This window comes from Capsicum annuum, chromosome 12 (assembly GCF_002878395.1).
Source record: "Capsicum annuum cultivar UCD-10X-F1 chromosome 12, UCD10Xv1.1, whole genome shotgun sequence".
Taxonomy (NCBI): Eukaryota; Viridiplantae; Streptophyta; class Magnoliopsida; order Solanales; family Solanaceae; genus Capsicum; species Capsicum annuum.
In genome coordinates, this window is record NC_061122.1 from 2,325,241 (window position 1) to 2,343,481 (window position 18,241).

Consider the following 18,241-nt stretch of genomic DNA (forward strand, 5'->3'; position numbering starts at 1 on the left):
TTCTAACGAAGGGGTTTCGGATGAACCCCTGAATTCAGTGTGGCTCCGCCACTGCTCGCGATGTATCAAATTTTATACTGTAAATCTAATTGGACGTGTATAAAATTATTACTGAGTTATTATATCTAACTAGATACGAATTCAAGTCGTATTATTTATTGTTGTAAGTCAAGTTTTATCGATATGTATTGACTTTATATAAACACGGAATGTGGATAATTTTTTTCTTTTACCTCTATATTGTAATCGTTAGATTAGATGATACTCCTTTAATTTCAACTTAAGTTTGTCTTACATTTAATTTTATTTAAAAAAATTCACTTTCTATATTTGATAACTTTTTAATTAATATTAACATACACGTAACAGTTTAAAATCACAAAATTTCGCGACATTTTAGTACATTAATAAATATATATGTATATATATTTAGTCTAAGATCATAAAATTCAAAAAAAAAAAAAATCTTTTTTCTTAAACGCCATGCGTAGTCAAATTCTTCTTTTGAACCAGCAACTTCTTAAAAACAATCTTTCTACCTCACAAAAATAATAAGGTCAACGTACATTCTACGATTTTTAGACCCCACTAATACTGTAAGTATTCTATTATTATCATTATTATGTCTGGTAAAACTAAGACAGTTAAATTAAAACAGAAGGAGTAAATCTTTAAAATGTCAATGTACATACTACATTATTGATAATCTACACTTATTTTCTTGGTCATTTATATTTAGCATCTTCTTTCTTTTTTTGTTTGTATATTTATGAAATTTATGTACTTTTGTTTTTTCTTTTGACTATACAATGAGAGAGAGAAAATTAAGAAAATAGCCTCACCTTGTTCTAGTGTCATTTTCCAAGATATACTCCCAAGGAATTTAACACACAATAACCCCAAAATTCTTCTCTTCTTCTTCTTCTTCTTTTCCATTTCATCCATTGCCTTTCTTGAATTCTTTTTTTTTTTTTAATTATTTTTAAAAATATATTTATAATATTCCCTTCTTCTTCTTCATACTAACATATCCACTATTAAAAGAAGATAAAAGAACTTCTTTTTCCTCTCACTTTTTTTTTTCCTTAGCTCCCAAAATCAAACTTGAAGTTTGTACTTCTTTTTGGTTTCTTCCTTTTTCTACATCTATTGTTTGTGTTTTTGTTCAACTTTCTGCTAGGGATATTATTATTATTATTATCATAAATTTGGGGTTTTGGTGTTAAAGTTAAAGCTCACTCAAAGCAAAAACAACAAGAAGAAAAAGAAAAGTTGTTACTATTTTAGAAAAATATTAAAGGAAAACATTCTTGAAAATCTTGTAAAGATGCCCTTAGAAGGGGCTTTCATTGAAACCCCATCATCTACAAAGCCAATTCCTGATCTTTCTCTCAACATTAGTCCACCAAATAGTTTAGACCACCACCACAACCACCAGAGTGGTGGTGGTGGTCGTTGTTGTGTCAGTGAAGTGGGTGAAAATCATGAGAGATTAGTAACGGAGTTCAGTAAGACAACTGGCAGTAGTAATTGCCTTACTGAACTCTCGTTAGCTCATCCCACTAACACTACTACTACCACCATTACCACAACCGTCACCAACGCCATCACCAATGATGACATGACAACAACAACAAGAAGGGGTACTTTTTTAGACCACCTACCAAGAAACCCTTATTACAACAACCACCAGCACCAATACCAAAATTATAGCCATATGGTTCAACCAATGAACCAAATAAATCATGGGGTATCGTCGTTAGATGTATCAGACGGTTTACGCCCTATCAAGGGTATCCCAGTGTACAATCACAACCGTTCATTTCCTTTCTTGGCTTCAACTTTAGACAAAGAGAAAGATCCAAAGATGTGTTTTTACCCATCACCGTCATCATCATCATCTTCTTCTTGTTCGCCTTCGCCTTATTTCAATAGTAGGTTTAATGGGATATCATCATCGGCGTATCACATGCCACATCATCATCATCATCATCATCCTCTTCCATATCATCATCATAGTCAATATGGTCATGTAGGAGGATTAGGTCATTCTCATCATGATAACATTGCAAATTCTCATAGTTTGATGAGATCAAGATTCTTACCAAAACTTCCAACTAAAAGAAGTATGAGAGCACCAAGAATGAGATGGACTAGTACTCTTCATGCAAGATTTGTTCATGCTGTTGAGCTTCTTGGTGGACATGAAAGTAAGTCGGATCCAGAATTTAATCATAATTAATATTTGTTGAAATTTTAGTGATTTTTTTTTGTGTCAAAAGGCTACATTCGCCTCTATAATTGAGTTTACCGTTTGTTGAAAATACTGAATTCAGTTGAATCTGTAAGTTGTCATTTCAATTTTTTTGAGATTTGGGGTTTGTCACAGCATTATATTTGACATGGGAAATGATGAAAAATGTCTAATCTTGATTTTTTTTTTTTTTAGGGGCAACACCAAAATCAGTGTTGGAGCTAATGGATGTGAAAGATCTTACTTTAGCTCATGTCAAAAGCCATTTACAGGTACTTATAATTAGCCAAATCAAAATTAAAATTTAGAATAAATATTAATTAGACAACAAAAAGAATTTTTTTATTTTTTTTGTCCAAATACTTTTATTTTTTCTCTGTCAAAAGTCCCTAACTAAGGATGAATTCCTCCGGCACAGTAGCCAATAAAATTACAGTGAATGACTGAGTGAATGAATTAAAGAAACAAGTCTGATTTTTCTGATACTCTCAGACATTAAAAATAAAAAATTTAAAATAAATGTTAAAAATATACATAGGGTTAAAAATATGGGGGTTGGGGGTTTGGGGGGGTGTTGTTGTCTAGGGGTTTTGTGTAACAGAAAAAAGTAAGTCATCATTACTCAATAATACAAAAAAAATGCCTCGTGATTAATGGAACAATTCCAAGAAAGAAGCATTTGACTTGGAGTATTGGATTCCGAGCAACAATAAAGTTATCTTCGTGTAACTTATAAGTCATGAGTTAAACAGCGAAAGTCGTTAGACTGTCTATATAACATCTTATGAGTTGTGGTCCTAGTCAGGGGCAGACCTAGGTTGAAAATATTGATGCTCAGATATCTGTTAAACTCGACGCAGAATAGGTATAATTATATAAGAAATTGCATAAAAAGTGGTGTAAGATGGAGAAAAAACACTCGTGAAACCCAAAGTTGCTGAATTTTAAAACTTTGGGTGTCAGTATATGTGTTTGAACTTTCCGAATACCCATGACTCTTAAATTCTGGATCGGCCACTGGTCTTAGCTACTTCGATTGAAAATGAACATTAATATTATTTCACAATTTAAGTTTAAAGGGTACTTAATTTTTTTATTTTCTTGAGATATTTTTGTGTTAAACATTTGAAAAAAAGAAAATTATTCCTTTCCCAATGCAGATGTATCGCACTGTTAAAACAACTGACAAACCTGCAGTTTCCTCTGGTAAGTTGTCTTGCTTTAACTCTTTTACTTTTCTTCCCTTTTTTACTTTCGTTGACAATAATATTCAGTTTTATTAAACGTATTTTGTACCCTTAGATGTCTATAACAATGTTTGATTTTCATATATTTCGTGTACATGCATTAGAATTTAGATGTTGCTCGGATTTTTCAGAAAATTGTGAACAGATGAGTATCGGATCCTTAAGAAAATAATATACTTTTGAAGGACCCGACATAGGTGCGGCAACATTTTTCAAGAGTCCGAACAAGCTGGTGTGCATTATATGTGCAGGGGCGGATCTACGTATACTTTTGGGGTGCTCCGGCACCCATTAAACTCGACGCGGAATATGTATAATTATATAGAAAATATACTAAAATTGGTATAAAATATATAAAGCACCCACTAAAACAAAAGTTGGTTGGGTGCACTGACATTTAAGTTGATCTTTCCCAACTCCACTGAAGGGACGTCCGGTGATTTTTATTTTTTTCAATTTTTTAATTTTTTAAACACCCAAAATCCTTAAATCCTAGGTCCGCCACTGTATATGTGTATATATGTTTGCAATTTATTTGACTTATAATATAGGGATAATACATAAATACGTCTTTAAACTTGGTCTCAGTTGATGACATCTATGTTCTCTAACTTTATGTTTATGTGCACAAGTAGGCATGAAAATTTGTATAAAGTTGAACAAATAGACATACGCATATCCTACGTGGCATAATACACATTGGATATCCACGTAGGATGCGAATTGATAGTTTGATATGTAGGATGCATGTAACTACTTGTTCAACTTTGTACAAGTTTAACTATCTATTTGTGCACACCTAAAGTTGATGCATGTAACTACTTGTTCAACTTTATACAAGTTTAAATATCTATTTGTGCTCACCTAAAGTTGAAGGGTATGTCGATTGAGCCAAGTTAAACGATACGTTTATGTATTATGCCTATAATATACTAGGAAGTACAACTTTTATCATGATTAGTTTCGCAAAACATAAGATAACATATGTTTGCATTTTACCTTATATACTAGGAACAATTATTACTATGTCTATGATTAGGCATAAATGCATGATTAGTTTCATAAATATCATTATACAATGTGCATTGATCACCATATAATAAAACTTTTTTTTATTTGTTATTTTCTTTTAGGGCAATCAGATGGATCAGGAGAAGATGATCTCTCAACAATAGGGTCCACGGGAGGCGGCGACCGGGCGGGTCTATGCCGGTTTATGGATCAGAGAGGAGGATCAGATGGATCTTTACAACCCGAACCAGATTATCCGTCTACTGCAACCCATACTCTTTGGAGTAACTCTTCAAGGTACATTCATATAAATAAAATTGTTGTCATTACTTTTAGTATATAGAGCTATTAATGTTTATTTCATAATATTTATTCAAAATATAATTGCTTTCGTCCTTATTTAGAGGTTTTGAATTATACCTGAAAATGAAGTCCTTTTGACTGAGAGTTCTAGACCACCATGATTTTCCCATCATAGGTTTTCTTATAGACTAGTGGGTTCTCTCTCTAGTGAGCTTTTTAGGACGTGAATCTGGTGTAGTCAGACAACTGAATTCTGGTTACTACTAAAATTACCCGAACATTCGATGGATATCAGGTCAGAAATTTGTTTTGTCGATAAGGGATTTATAACGAAAAGTCCGTCAAAATAATTTTTTTGGGGTTGTGCTTAAATTTTAAAAAGATACGTCACACTGATAATGTAAAATTATTTTTTATATTCGAGTTATAAAATGCAGGTTTCGCTTGTAGGTAGGTGCTATATACAGAGTTACTTTTGTTGAGAAGCGTTTTATCTCCTAATAAAATATTTTTTGAATAAATTTGAATTTAATCGAGCTTTTCTACTAATATCGAAAATCAAAAAGAGTACATAGGGCTTGACTTTTTAACTTTTGAAGTAATGATGGAGTAATGAGTTTTACATAAATAAAGGGTGATAAATAGATATGTAGGTTTCTTTTTCTTTTGCATGAATCTTATAAATATGCAAAACCCACGTCCATCATATTTGTTTTCTAAAGAATAAAAGACTTCTTGTGGCAGCTTTTGCTTTTGTTATGTTTCATTTTCCACTTTCATTTATATTCCAATTTTAATTACACATCTTGTACTATTTTCTACCCTTTTTTTCCTATTCTTGTTTCAAATATTTTACTTATATATACTCGAGAATAATAATATACTCAGTAAAATCTCATAAATGAGGTATAAAGAGGATAAAATATACATAAACCTTAACAATACCTCGTGGAGTATAGAGTCTGTTTCCTAAAGACCCTCGATTTAGATGCAACAAACTCAGGTACAAAGACTGTTTACTTTTATACAGGATCGTTTGGTGTGAGGTATAACGGATAAGTAGTCCTGTGATAAAATGAAAGATTATTTTATTCCATATTTAGTTGGAGGTATTAGTTAATACCGGGATAACTTATCCCACCATTGACACCATAGTGATGGAATAACTTATCACATATGAATGGTGGAATAAATTATTATTTTCCAATCAAACGACCCCTCACATTATTAAATGAATTTTTACATTATCAGATTTTCACGTAATATTATAAAACTATGTAGATAAAAATGATCTGATAGTGAGTGGAAGTGAAGTTAGGATTTTGAGTTATGAGTCCTAGATTCTAAAAAAGATAGCTTATAGAATTTTATATTGCATTTATAAATATTATGTTGATTTCTTGATTAATACAAATACAAATAGAGTCGGAACCAAAATTTCAATTCTACATATTTTTATAGAAATTTCAAGTTAATAATAATTGGATTCATATTTAATATTTATAAGCATTTAGTAGATTTTTTAAAACATATATAAGGTATGAGTAAAAATTACTTCATTCACGTGAACGTATAATCAGATTCCTGGACTCACACTTGAATATAGAATTTGGTCTAAAGTTATAGAGTTCTATCGAATCCGTAAAATTATAGCTCCATCACTTAATTTTTTATTTTACACTGTTGACGCATATAAAGTTTTTTTTTTTTTTTAAATTAGAGTACTCAAATGGTAATTTAATTAGGATTTTGATAAGAAAGTAAAGATTATTGCTGCACTTTTTTCTTTGTTTTTTTTCTTTATTCTTTCCCTTTTGTGGATTTTTAGAATTGTTTTATTAAAGAGAGTAATAAACTTTTCTTTTCTTTTTCTTTCTGTTTTTGGTTTGCTTTTTAGCAAATAAGTCCAAGAAAAAAAAACAGTATCTTGACTTAAGTGCTTTGCTTTTCTCAAAGTAATATTTATTTAATTTTGTGGACGTGTGTTTGTCTTTTTTCATTTGTTTAATTAATTTTCATCTACATAAAGTAGGAAAAAACAATCAAATCTTGATATGATCTAGTTACTATGTATACATATTAGGATATATAGTCAGCTTTTATAAATTGTATTTTTCCTTAATTAAATTCTTAATTCTTAAAAAAACGTTATATTATCCTGTATTTCTGTAAGAGGCTATTTTCAAAAATTTTAATTTTATGTTCTTAAATTATATTTAATCTCTACAAAAACATGAAATTACTATGAATTTTGTCGCTAATTTATTCGAGACTAACAAAATTTTATGATAATCAATTGCTCTTTGTTGCTAAATAAAATTAGCAATGAATTTTACTATTTAGCTATAAAATTTATCAATTGCTAATTTCATATTTTTTTTTTAGTAGGGAATTAACTTAGGGGTATATAAAACTCCAACAAATAAACATAGGATACCAAAATCTGCAGATTTTAAAAAGATGATTTTGTACATTTTTTTTTACTTGAGTAGTTGAAAGAAGGACTTCTATTATTTGTCCTATTGTACGTTGAAAAGTTTTACTTTGACCAGTCTGAAATTATTTTATAAAAAACTAAAGTTGAATTAACTGACAAGTACTGTCAAATTTCAAATGTTGTGTTCATTGTTAGGATTAAAAATTACATAAAATAAAAATATTGTAATTAATAATGTGTATTATTTGTGTTTTGCTATAGCTTCTTAAGAGGAATATTAGTAACATAGATACTATTGCTTCATTTATAGAGGCGGATCTAGAATTATACTTTATCTGGTTGAATTTGAAATTCTATCACAATCTATTTGATTTACGGTTTAGAGAAATGTTAATTCTATATATCTAGTGAGCTTTTTGGTATATATATATATATATATTACGTATGAGACAAAATAACTTAATTTAGATGAACTTGTAATTTGTACACTAAAATTCGTCTCTATTTTAAAATATGCACATCAACAATAATAACAGCACAACAACATATCCAATATATTCATAGGATCTGAAAAAGAAAAAATGTACGTAAACCATACTCTTAAAGAAGTTACACAAAATGATCGAAAAATTCATGTTTTGCTCATGTTTTAGCTGATATATATATCTGCCACTTGATTTTGTTCTCGAAAGCTATGTTGGGCCTCGGGGTTCCCAACCAAGGCCTCAACGACCAATAATACATGTTATCAGAGTCGGTCAGATCAATACGTGTTGTAATATTTTCCAAGTGTTGGATGCTTGTATTATTTTATCCACGCTCCAATAATGTGAGGGAAATTGTGTCACAACATTGGTAGAAAAATAAACCATTTTCTTCTCATGTAATCATGAACAATTAATTCTTACCTTATTATAAGATGGACTAAAAAAACACATATTTTACTTTGAAATTTTTGCAGTAGTAGAGAAGGATGGTTACAAGCTAACTCAAATGATGCAAATGTCCTTATGAGATCACATAGTTTTCCATCTCAACAAAGATTAAGCCACCAAATAGAGGTATTTTGCACTCAAACTTTTCTATTACTTTTAATCGACCAACGTTTTGTCGGTCATATTATCTGTCTTTTAAGATTTTTGAAAATAGCATGACATTCTATCTAATAATCCTAACTATAAGAGTTATTGTCTATACCACAACTATATGTTATCTCTCATAAACGTCTCACTAAATTACTTCACTGATTGGAATAATATCAAGGCTGAATTTGAAAGGACAAAATTAAAGTAATGTATATGCTTCTTGATTTTCTAAAATGTCACATAGGTTAAATTTAAAACAACATATAATATGTACTATAAGTAGTATATATTTAGCTTATATCTAATTATTCGATTCATGTTATCTATCTTCTAAGATTTTTGGACACTCTTAAGAAATACATTCGATTAGTCCTACATACACGGGTAATTGTTTATACCATTACTATCTGTTAGACTATTACCTCTCATAAACATATCACTTAATCGATGTTATCTGTCTTTTAAGATTTTTGTATAAGGTTAAGAAAGACATTCTAAATTTCTAATAGAAAGTCCTACCTATTAGAGTAATCGTCTATACCTTTACTATCTGTTATCTTGTATAAATATCTCACTTAATCTATGTTGTATCTGTCTTTTAAGATTTTTGGACACAGTTAAAAAAGACAGTCTAATAATCTTAACTATATGAGTAATAATCTATACCTCTACCACTTGTTATCCCTCGTGCATAAATATCTCACTTTATCTATATTATCTGTCTTTTAAGATTTTTGTACATGGTTAAGAAAAACATTCTAATATATAGTTTTACATATTAGAGTAATCGTTTATACCATTACTATTTGGTATCCCATATAAACATCTCACGTAATCTATATTATATCTGTCTTTTAAGATTTGTATACGATTAAGAACGACATTCTAATATATAGTCCTACATATTGGAGTAATCGTCTTTACCATTACTATTTGTTATCTCTCATAAACATCTCACTTAATCTATATTATCTATCTTTTAAGATTTTTCGGATACTCCTAAGAAACAACATGTAATATGGACTAGAAGTAGTATATATTTAACTTATATCTAATTATTCGATTTATGTTATCTGTTTTCTAAGATTTTTCGGATACTCCTAAGAAATACATTTGATTAGTCCTATGTAAACGAGTAATCGTCTATACCATTACTATCTGTTAGACTATTATCTCTCATAAACATCTCTCCTAATCTATGTTATCTGTCTTTTAAGATTTTTGGACACGGTTAAGAAAAACATTCTAATATATAGTCCTTCATATTAGAGTAATCGTCTATACCATTATTATCTGTTATCTCATATAAACATCTCATGCAATCTATGTTATATGTCTGTTAAGATTTTTGTATACGATTAAGAAAGACATTCTAATATATAGTCCTACATATTGGATCGTCTTTACCATTACTATTTGTTATTTCTCATAAACATCTCACTTAATCTATATTATCTGTCTTTTAAGTTTTTTGTATACAGTTAAAAAAGACATTCTAATATATAGTCCTACATATTAGAGTAATTAATCAGCTATACCATTACTATTTGTTATTTCTCATAAACATCTCACTTAATCTATGTCATATATCTTTTACGATTTTGTATACGATTAAGAAAGACATTCTAATATATTATCCTACATATTAGAGTAATCGTCTATACCATTACTAGTTATTATGTCATATAAACATCTCACAAAATCTATGTTATATCGGTCTTTTAAGATTTTTGTATACAGTTAAGAAAGACGCTCTAATATACAGTCTGAGTGTTCATCTATACCATTAGTATATGTTATCTGTTTTTAAGATTTCTGTACACGGTTAAGAAAGACATTCTAATTAATATATATTCCTACATGTTAGCGTAATCGTCTATACCATTACTATCTGTTATCTCATATAAATATCTCACGAAATCTATATTATCTGTATTTTTAAGATTTTTGAACACGATTAAGAAAAACAGTCTAATGTATAATCCGACATATTAAAGTAATCGTCTATACAATTACTATTTGTTATCTCATATAAACATATCACCGCAATCTATATTATCTGTCTTACTATATATTGCAGGAATGTAATTCATCAAGGCCAAAAAGCTACAATATAAGTTCCAATTTGGATCATCAAAAAAATCCAAGTTTGGAATTTACATTAGGAAGACCAGATTGGATTGAAAAGGAGCAAGATTGAAAATATAAAAATCGTATCGTTTGAATCAAAGCATGAGCATCTGCTATTAAGACGAAATTATATATCACTCTAATTTGATCTTGATTATTTAGTTGATCATTAAATTTTGTGTATCTTCTCATTTTCTGTAATTTTGAAATAGAAGAGAAGGTATTATGAATATGAAAATATTAACAGATTATATATATAAAAAGAAAGCAAAAAAGAAAAAGAAAGTGGAGATGTCTTATTTATTTATTACCTTAGGTAACATAGCTAATTTAATTTTATTTAATTTTTTTTTTTTAGGTTTTCGATTTCATATTTTAACCTAAGTGGTTAACGTTTTTTTTTTTTTTTTTTTTCATATCTTGATGGTAATTTTTTTTTTTTATATTATCAGTGTAATTTTAACTTATATTATGACGTGTCATTGCGATGTTTATATGAAGTTACACATAAATTAAGCAACTTTTGCTTATCGTTGAACTTTTTGTTACTTTCTTCGATCTTAGATTATCATAATTAAAAGTTGAGAGATAAATTTAGACTTTTTTTTTCTAGTCGAGATGTGCAGTACACTTATTTCACGCTAGCGCTATTTAATGACAATGACAAATACAAGACGATTTGTTGACGGCAAGAATATTAAGGGATTAAAATTGTACTAATATTATAAATAAGAACATTAAGTAATTTTGTTTTGATAATATAAGTATTTAATAATAAATAAAGAAATTTAATGTGGCAACTGGCAACATAGATAGCAACAATAACATCTACTCCCTCCTAGGGGAGTTCATGGTTTGGTTTTTAACCAAATTGAACCGCGATAGAAATCAAATCGATTAAAAAAATCGATATTTGGTTAGGTTTGATTTGATTTGGTTTTGAATTTTAAAAAACCGATACTAATTTGGTTTGGTTTGGTTTTAATCTAAAATAACCGATAAAATAACAAACCGAACCAATATATATATATATATATATATATATATTATTATAATTATTTATGTATTATTCATAAATATAATATAAATATTTGTTACATTTTATATTTTAATCTTGATTTAACTTTAGTCGTAACACATTAAGTCATTTCTTCATCTAGTTGATAGTACCTTATGAGATTCCAAGTGAATTTCGCACTTTCAATGACAAATGATACTAATTGTAAAAATAATATATCTTGTTGTATATTGAAATTTATACCTGAGATTCATTTGACTATAGACAATCATTAATTTTAACTTTCTTTTTAAACCTTGTTGAGCAAGAAGTTTATGTGTTCACCTTTTGGAGGTTTATCATATCATTCTGTTAAATGTAGTTTTAAAATATTTTTTTAGAAGCATTCATATGGTGTTGTTCAAAGTTTTGCCGCAGTATAACACTCAATTGACATCTTAGTTTCAAGGTTGAGATACAACACTCGGTTAACATCTCATATGTTAGATTGGATTTATTTTTTTTAATTTTCAACTTTGATCATTAGCTAAAGTTATAATTCAAAAAAACCGAACCAAACCAAACTAAACCGACATGAATCAAACCGACGGTTATTTTTTTGTTTGGTTTGGTTTGGTTTTAGAAATTTAAAAACCGACTAAGTTGGTTTGGTTATGATTTTGACCAATAGTCGACCCAAACCGACCCATGAACACCCCTACTCCCTCCATCCCAAATTGAGATGACACATTGATTAAGAAAAATAATTAATAACATGGCTAGTTTATCATAGTGCCCCTATAAATGATGTTTATATTTTAATTTGAAGAAAAAGTAATTAATGCAAAGGGTAAAACATGAAAAAAAAAATTGTCTCTTCTTGATTAATGAAAAATGACAAGTAAAATGGAAAATCAAATTAGAAAATTTGAGACGGAGGGAGTACAATGTAATTCTACGAGTGAGATTGTTGAAAGGCAGGCTACTACGTATACTCATATATGTTAGAGCTTGAGGTTGTTTTCGTAAAATTCTCGGCTCAAGTAACGCGATCGAAATAGTATGAAAAGGAACATACAAAAGTATAGAAGATATAACGAATAATCGCAAATAGCATTAAAAAAAGATTATAATAGTAAGTCAGGAACTAAAACAAAATAATATCATAATCAAACAACAAGAAACAACAGATAGTACCAGTAAATGAGGGACGAAAAACTACGAAGATACTGCTAATATTATACTACTACCAAACTTATCTTGTCGAAAAGCGAGGCAACACTCCATTACAGCCCAATAATTTTTTTTTTGGTTTTCCAAAGTATCCCCACAGCCGGCAGTCGTGAGACTAATCCTCCGTTCCTCTGTCATCACACTAAGCGGTAAGGAACTGGTCACAGAGTTTGCTCCATTCGCCAGAGGCGGGAATCGAACCTCACGACCTCTTGCTTAAGGGACATAACGCTGAACCACCATGCCAAATCTAGTGGTTTAGAGCCCAATAATTTTACCCATGGTAAAATAATTTTATTATATCAAAAACTGTCCTTTCTTTCTTTTCCCCTTTAGTTAATATCAGGACCACATTGAAAAAGAAGAACTCTTTTTCCAAGAAAATTTGTTATTTTTGGTCCAAGATATGTACGAAATATGAACTATTTGAATTTGAAACAAGGTTCATACACAATTTTAGTATCCTAAGGGGCTAAAATTGAAAACCTTATTGACCATTTTTGTCAAATGGGACCACATTTTGACACCTAAAATGTCAAACATTGTTCTTTAATTTATAACCCTTTGGCCTTCTCTGTACTTTTGAGTTTTAAAAAAGTGCCAAAAGATAAATGAAAAATAAAATAGAAGGTTGAACTATATATATAATAAATTTTAAAAGGGAACTTAAGTGTATCATTGGACATCGAGGTATACAGTATCGATACACTTTCGGGTGTATGTATAGCGTGTATATATAGATATGTATAATACATGTACATTTTGTATACACACACACACTCTATCGATATACATATATACATATCTATTTATATATGCTATATATACATATACATACATCTATACACTACATAAACACCTGAAAGTATATCAAGAGTGTGTGTGTGTGTGTGTATAATAAATTTTAAAAGGGAACTTAACTAAATGTATCATTGGACATCGAAGTATAGTCTATCGATATACTTTAAGGTGTATATATAGTGTATAGTTGTATGTATATGTACATCTAGTGTGTATATATATGTATAGTATATGTATATTTGGTATAAAATATATACTATTTATACCAACCATTTGAGATGGCCCAACATTTCACCAAATTAATGGGCCCACTTGTGTTATAAGCCCACGCTATTGAGCTCGATGATGTTCGAATGGTATTCGACTATAATTTTGGACAAAAAACATAAATTCCGACAGTTTGAAATTTAATTAAAAAAAATATCGATTTTGGATCTGTCGAAATACATAATTAGCTCCTCATACATAATTAGCTCTCGATACTCCAACGCAGATATATTTTTCCTTTTTAAAGATACATAATTAGCTCCCCATACATTATTTTCAATTTTGGGTCTGTCGAGATACATAGATTAGTTCATAATGCATCCAACGAAGATACATAATTAATTGGTATTTTTGTAATTATTTTCTAAGGGGGGAGATTTGTGTTAATATAGTAAATTAAGATGTTATGTTAGTTTTCATTATAATTTTTCCATTTCAAAATACGTACTCCACATGACGGCTTTCATTTTAATTTCCTAATCAGTCATTCAATATAATATTCTAAAGTCCAATTAATTTGAATTCGCATAAAGATAAAAGTGGCACAATCTTTGATCGTCAAGAAATGAACTTCACTATAAATACCCCATTCTACTCGACTCGTCTAGAACGGCTATATGACGCTCATGACAGAAGGCGAGGCAGTAAAGGCAGACCGAAGAGAAGACTTCTAAGTTGGTCAGTTCTTGAAAATGGAAAGTATGTTGACCTTAAACGAACTCCAATACAGGCCTAGATCGTATGACAGAGGGCGAGGCAGTACAGGCAGACCGAAGAGAAGACTTCTTAGTTTGCTCAGTTCTTGAAAATGGAAAGTATGTTGCACCTTAAACGAACTCCAATACAGGCCTAGATCGTTTGTAAGATGGTCGTATATTGCCTTACCAATCCTAGATCGTTTGTACAGACTTGTTGAATGCTAAGATTCAAACTCGAGAGGGAAACAACCCAAATCGTATGCCAAGATCCGTAAGCAATCACTTGGTGGAAAAAGAAGTGATCGAACCATGACAACCAATAAACTACATAAAAATAACCATCCATATAAAGTGAGATTAAAAGGACAGCCCGGTGCACTGCGGCGTCCGGGGAAGGGCCCCACCACAAGGGAGTATTGCACACAGCCTTACCTTGCATTTCTGCCAGAGGCTGTTTCAAAGGCTTGAACCCAAACCCGTGACCTCCTGATCACATGGCAGCAACTTTACCTGTCACATGGCATCCATATAAAAGATATATAAAGTGAGATTAGTAAACTAAAAATATTACTTGCATTCAAAATGTAATATGATGTCAAATATCATGACTCAAATTCAACAAACACAATAACTTACATTCTCTTTCAACATTTTCTAGTGTTCAAAACAGATACTATTACTTGCTAACTGATTTCTCAAGAACAATTTACAAGCCAGTTTCCAACCATAACAAAAGGCCCCATGAAATCTTGCTGCACATGCATTTACTATTAAAATATACATAGACCTTAACGCACGACAAGCTACAAATATCATCGATATGTATATCATCGCGAAGGCGTTAAGGCACTGAAATGTAAATACATATGGTAGTAGGTATCACCATTCAAGACTCTTATTCGTAGAAGTTGGGGCCTTCTTTCTTGATTGTAAGCATGGTTCATCATGCATCATGGTTGTGTCGAACCTGTCTGGAGGAAGAATAAGCGGATAGTGCTGATCCTGTCGCGTTCAATGAGCGCTTGGCAAGACTTGCGCTTTTCTTTGTGGCCAGCCATATTGTCCAGAAGAATCCGATCCAACCTGAGGCACAAGTAACATGAGATAAGTCATTCAGAGGCGTAATGGTGCAGAGGAAGCGACACGCTCAGTGTACTTGAAGCTTCACTAGACAACACATTTCACAGGAAGCATAATGAAAAGGACAGTTCAATATAAGGAAATACGAAATCAAAGGATCACGCAAAGCGGGGATAAGTACATAGGAAAACTAAGAACACATCAAGTTTCCACTAGTTCGCGCGACAAAAGAAGTCTACTTTTGAAGAGGAAAGGGAGAAAAGGAGCCGTCCTCGAATGACTTGGCCGAACCCAGTACTAATTGGCACCCAGAAAAACCAAAGTTTTCCAGAACTTCGTTCTTACATTTAGTCAATTAACCGCCAAATGAACCTATAAGTTTAAGGTAAAGAAAAGAGATGATGGTAAAAAACACACCTGAAGTATCACGTTTTAGCACGTTTCCTACCTCAACAATGCTGATATTTCAAGTAGGAAAGAGAAACAACTGGTAATTGAGGTGTGTTCTGATAAATAATTGGTGCTAGTAATAGTTCGGCTAGAAACTCGTAAAAAACGTGATACTTCACTTGTGTTCTTGACCATCGACTCTAAAGAATATATGGCCTTAGGGAATTTAAAATTTCTGAACCTCTCTTTTCGTTATCCTTTGCATACTGTGAGAGGTATGGGTTCGGAACAGGGGTGTAAATGACTCGCGCAAAAGTAAGATATATACGCAACTCGCTGAAGACAGACAAGATGGATCTTTACTTGAATGTGCAGGCATCAACTCTCAAGTCTCATCATGGTGTTGTCTAGCTCTATCTCAATTGTAAAATATCACGGTTACACCTTGCATGCACGGCATGTATTTACGATGCATAATATGTCTAGGAAATCCATGGAGGAATGCAGAATCATGACAATATTATCATCAATCAACGGTGATAGGCAACACGGTAATCAATTGTTATACTACAAGGAAACCATATATTTTGAGAATAACTTCTTTTCTAAGACTGAGAATCTACGGGAAACATACTTACAATGACGAAACCAGCTCCTACTCAGATTACCAACGTCACGAAAGACAAAATATCAGTTTCATGACTCGATAGTGTTTAGAATGAAATTTCGTTTAAACTGAAATGCAACATGGATGGTTATTTCAGCTCTTGTTATCTCGGTTAATCATTTATTTGACACAGTGAGAATAGGACAAACCGCACTTGGGATGGTAAAAGACAAACTGACAATTAAAACTGCGGGTAAAATAACATAATGTGAAAGCCAAAACGTGCGAAAAATAACATAACGTGCTCAAACCGAAGGCAGCAAACAAACTCCCTTCTGTATACCTGTAGCCACAATCACAGCAAAAATTGCTATGGTTGTAGTAGTGGAAATGACAAATACAGCAACCAATAGAGCGCCAATATAAATAGCCGTTAGGGAGGCAAAGAAAAGAGCCAAGAATCCGCCTGCAGCCGCTAATGACATGAGAAGAGAGATCACAATGGCGTTGACAGTTGCTGCGACAAAGAAAACCATAAAGACTAGCAATCCTGTCAAAGCAAGGAGAGCAATCGTCCCCACCTACATAAATTTTTAGCAGTCGAAAAAACAAGTTAGTATCACAAACTAAGGAGTTTCAGAAGAAAAATAACCTGGATCAATGTTCATGATAAAAAAGCTACCATATGGGGTTGAGCAGAGAAAGTCTGAATGTTCGACTCCATAGTTTCAAGACAAAGACATCAATTTCTTCAAACAGCAGCTTTAACACACGGGAATGATTGAAAACTTGCTAGTTAAGAACGTTAAAAGAAACGACTTCAAAATTATTCTGGTAATGGCACTAGAATCTACACACTTGCCCCACACAATTTTATTGTTTTTGATGAAGTCACACACTCCACACAATCAGAACAAGGATTCATCGCATTCTTGCACTCAGTTCATAAGGGTTGAGTGATGACTGATGATGATATTCCTTTTTTTGAAAAAAGAATATAATCACCACTCATGTGAAAAGTATGTGCCTATCGAGGAACTATTCGCAAACAGAGATTCTTGATTTCTTGGTAAACACTCCCTTTTCGTTCTCCTAACTTTCGTCTTTCATAGAATGTGAAACATTTATCAAAGGTAGAAAAAGTAGACGGATCACTTGCTTTATCGCAATACTTCTTCATGTGAAGACGCAGAATTGATGAAATGCACTATTGTACAAGTCCTCGGTTCAAAGTGACTGCTGATGCATATGTTGAATACGGGGAGATAAAGCAATCTAGAATAGCCAGAAGACCGAGAAGGATTTTCTATTGTGAAGTGTGGATGGTAGGAAACTGTTCATGAAGTCTATGGTCCCTAAAGGGTCAGCATGAGAGCACTATGTTTAGAATGAAAAAGGGATGAAAGCGCCGTAGATAAAGTTCCACTATTATTAGTTTTGTCAGCCACTTCATAGAGCAAGCCTTGTCTTAACATTGTTTCTTTTTCGGGTGTAAAATTGAGGTCTCTACGCAAATATAATAAGAGTCATTGACATTTGATTGCAGCATTTCTGAAAATAAGCACGCTGCACGTTATACTAGTGGTATAGTTAATACTTCGCAACCAAAAAAATGATCATTTCTAATTAAGCAGCTCTACCTCACAGGAAACGGACTAACATCTAATATGCAAGTCAAGACACGAAACCTTAAAAGATTTT

The 18,241-nt window shown here is 31.4% G+C and overlaps 2 protein-coding genes across 3 annotated transcripts in view; one reads left to right on the plus strand and one right to left on the minus strand.

Moving 5' to 3' along the window:
- Positions 1–865: 865 nt before the first annotated feature.
- On the plus strand, positions 866–11,005 carry LOC107851674 (transcription repressor KAN1). The gene is made up of 6 exons (XM_016696756.2): positions 866–2,210; positions 2,450–2,526; positions 3,415–3,460; positions 4,635–4,809; positions 8,214–8,313; positions 10,418–11,005. Exons 1-6 carry the CDS (start codon positions 1,328–1,330, stop codon positions 10,535–10,537), a joined length of 1,401 nt encoding a protein of 466 aa, XP_016552242.2. The 5' UTR covers positions 866–1,327; the 3' UTR covers positions 10,538–11,005.
- Positions 11,006–15,017: 4,012 nt separating this feature from the next.
- LOC107850649 overlaps positions 15,018–18,241 on the minus strand; it is a 9,996-nt gene continuing 6,772 nt past the window's right edge. For both annotated transcript variants that reach the window (XM_016695328.2, XM_047400540.1), the window contains 2 exons: positions 16,884–17,121; positions 15,018–15,546 (listed from right to left, as the gene is read on the minus strand). In XM_016695328.2, coding sequence (XP_016550814.2) covers positions 15,407–15,546; positions 16,884–17,121 — 378 coding nt within the window. In that variant the 3' untranslated portion in view covers positions 15,018–15,406. The remainder of the gene's footprint in view (positions 15,547–16,883; positions 17,122–18,241) is intronic.

Bases quoted from the DNA above. Each gene is read 5' to 3' on its own strand.
- LOC107851674 (XM_016696756.2), top strand. From the start codon at position 1,328: ATGCCCTTAGAAGGGGCTTTCATTGAAACCCCATCATCTACAAAGCCA. The intron at 2,211-2,449 runs GTAAGTCGGATC...TTTTTTTTTTAG, and splicing joins GCTTCTTGGTGGACATGAAA to GGGCAACACCAAAATCAGTG. The intron at 8,314-10,417 runs GTATTTTGCACT...TATATATTGCAG, and splicing joins GATTAAGCCACCAAATAGAG to GAATGTAATTCATCAAGGCC.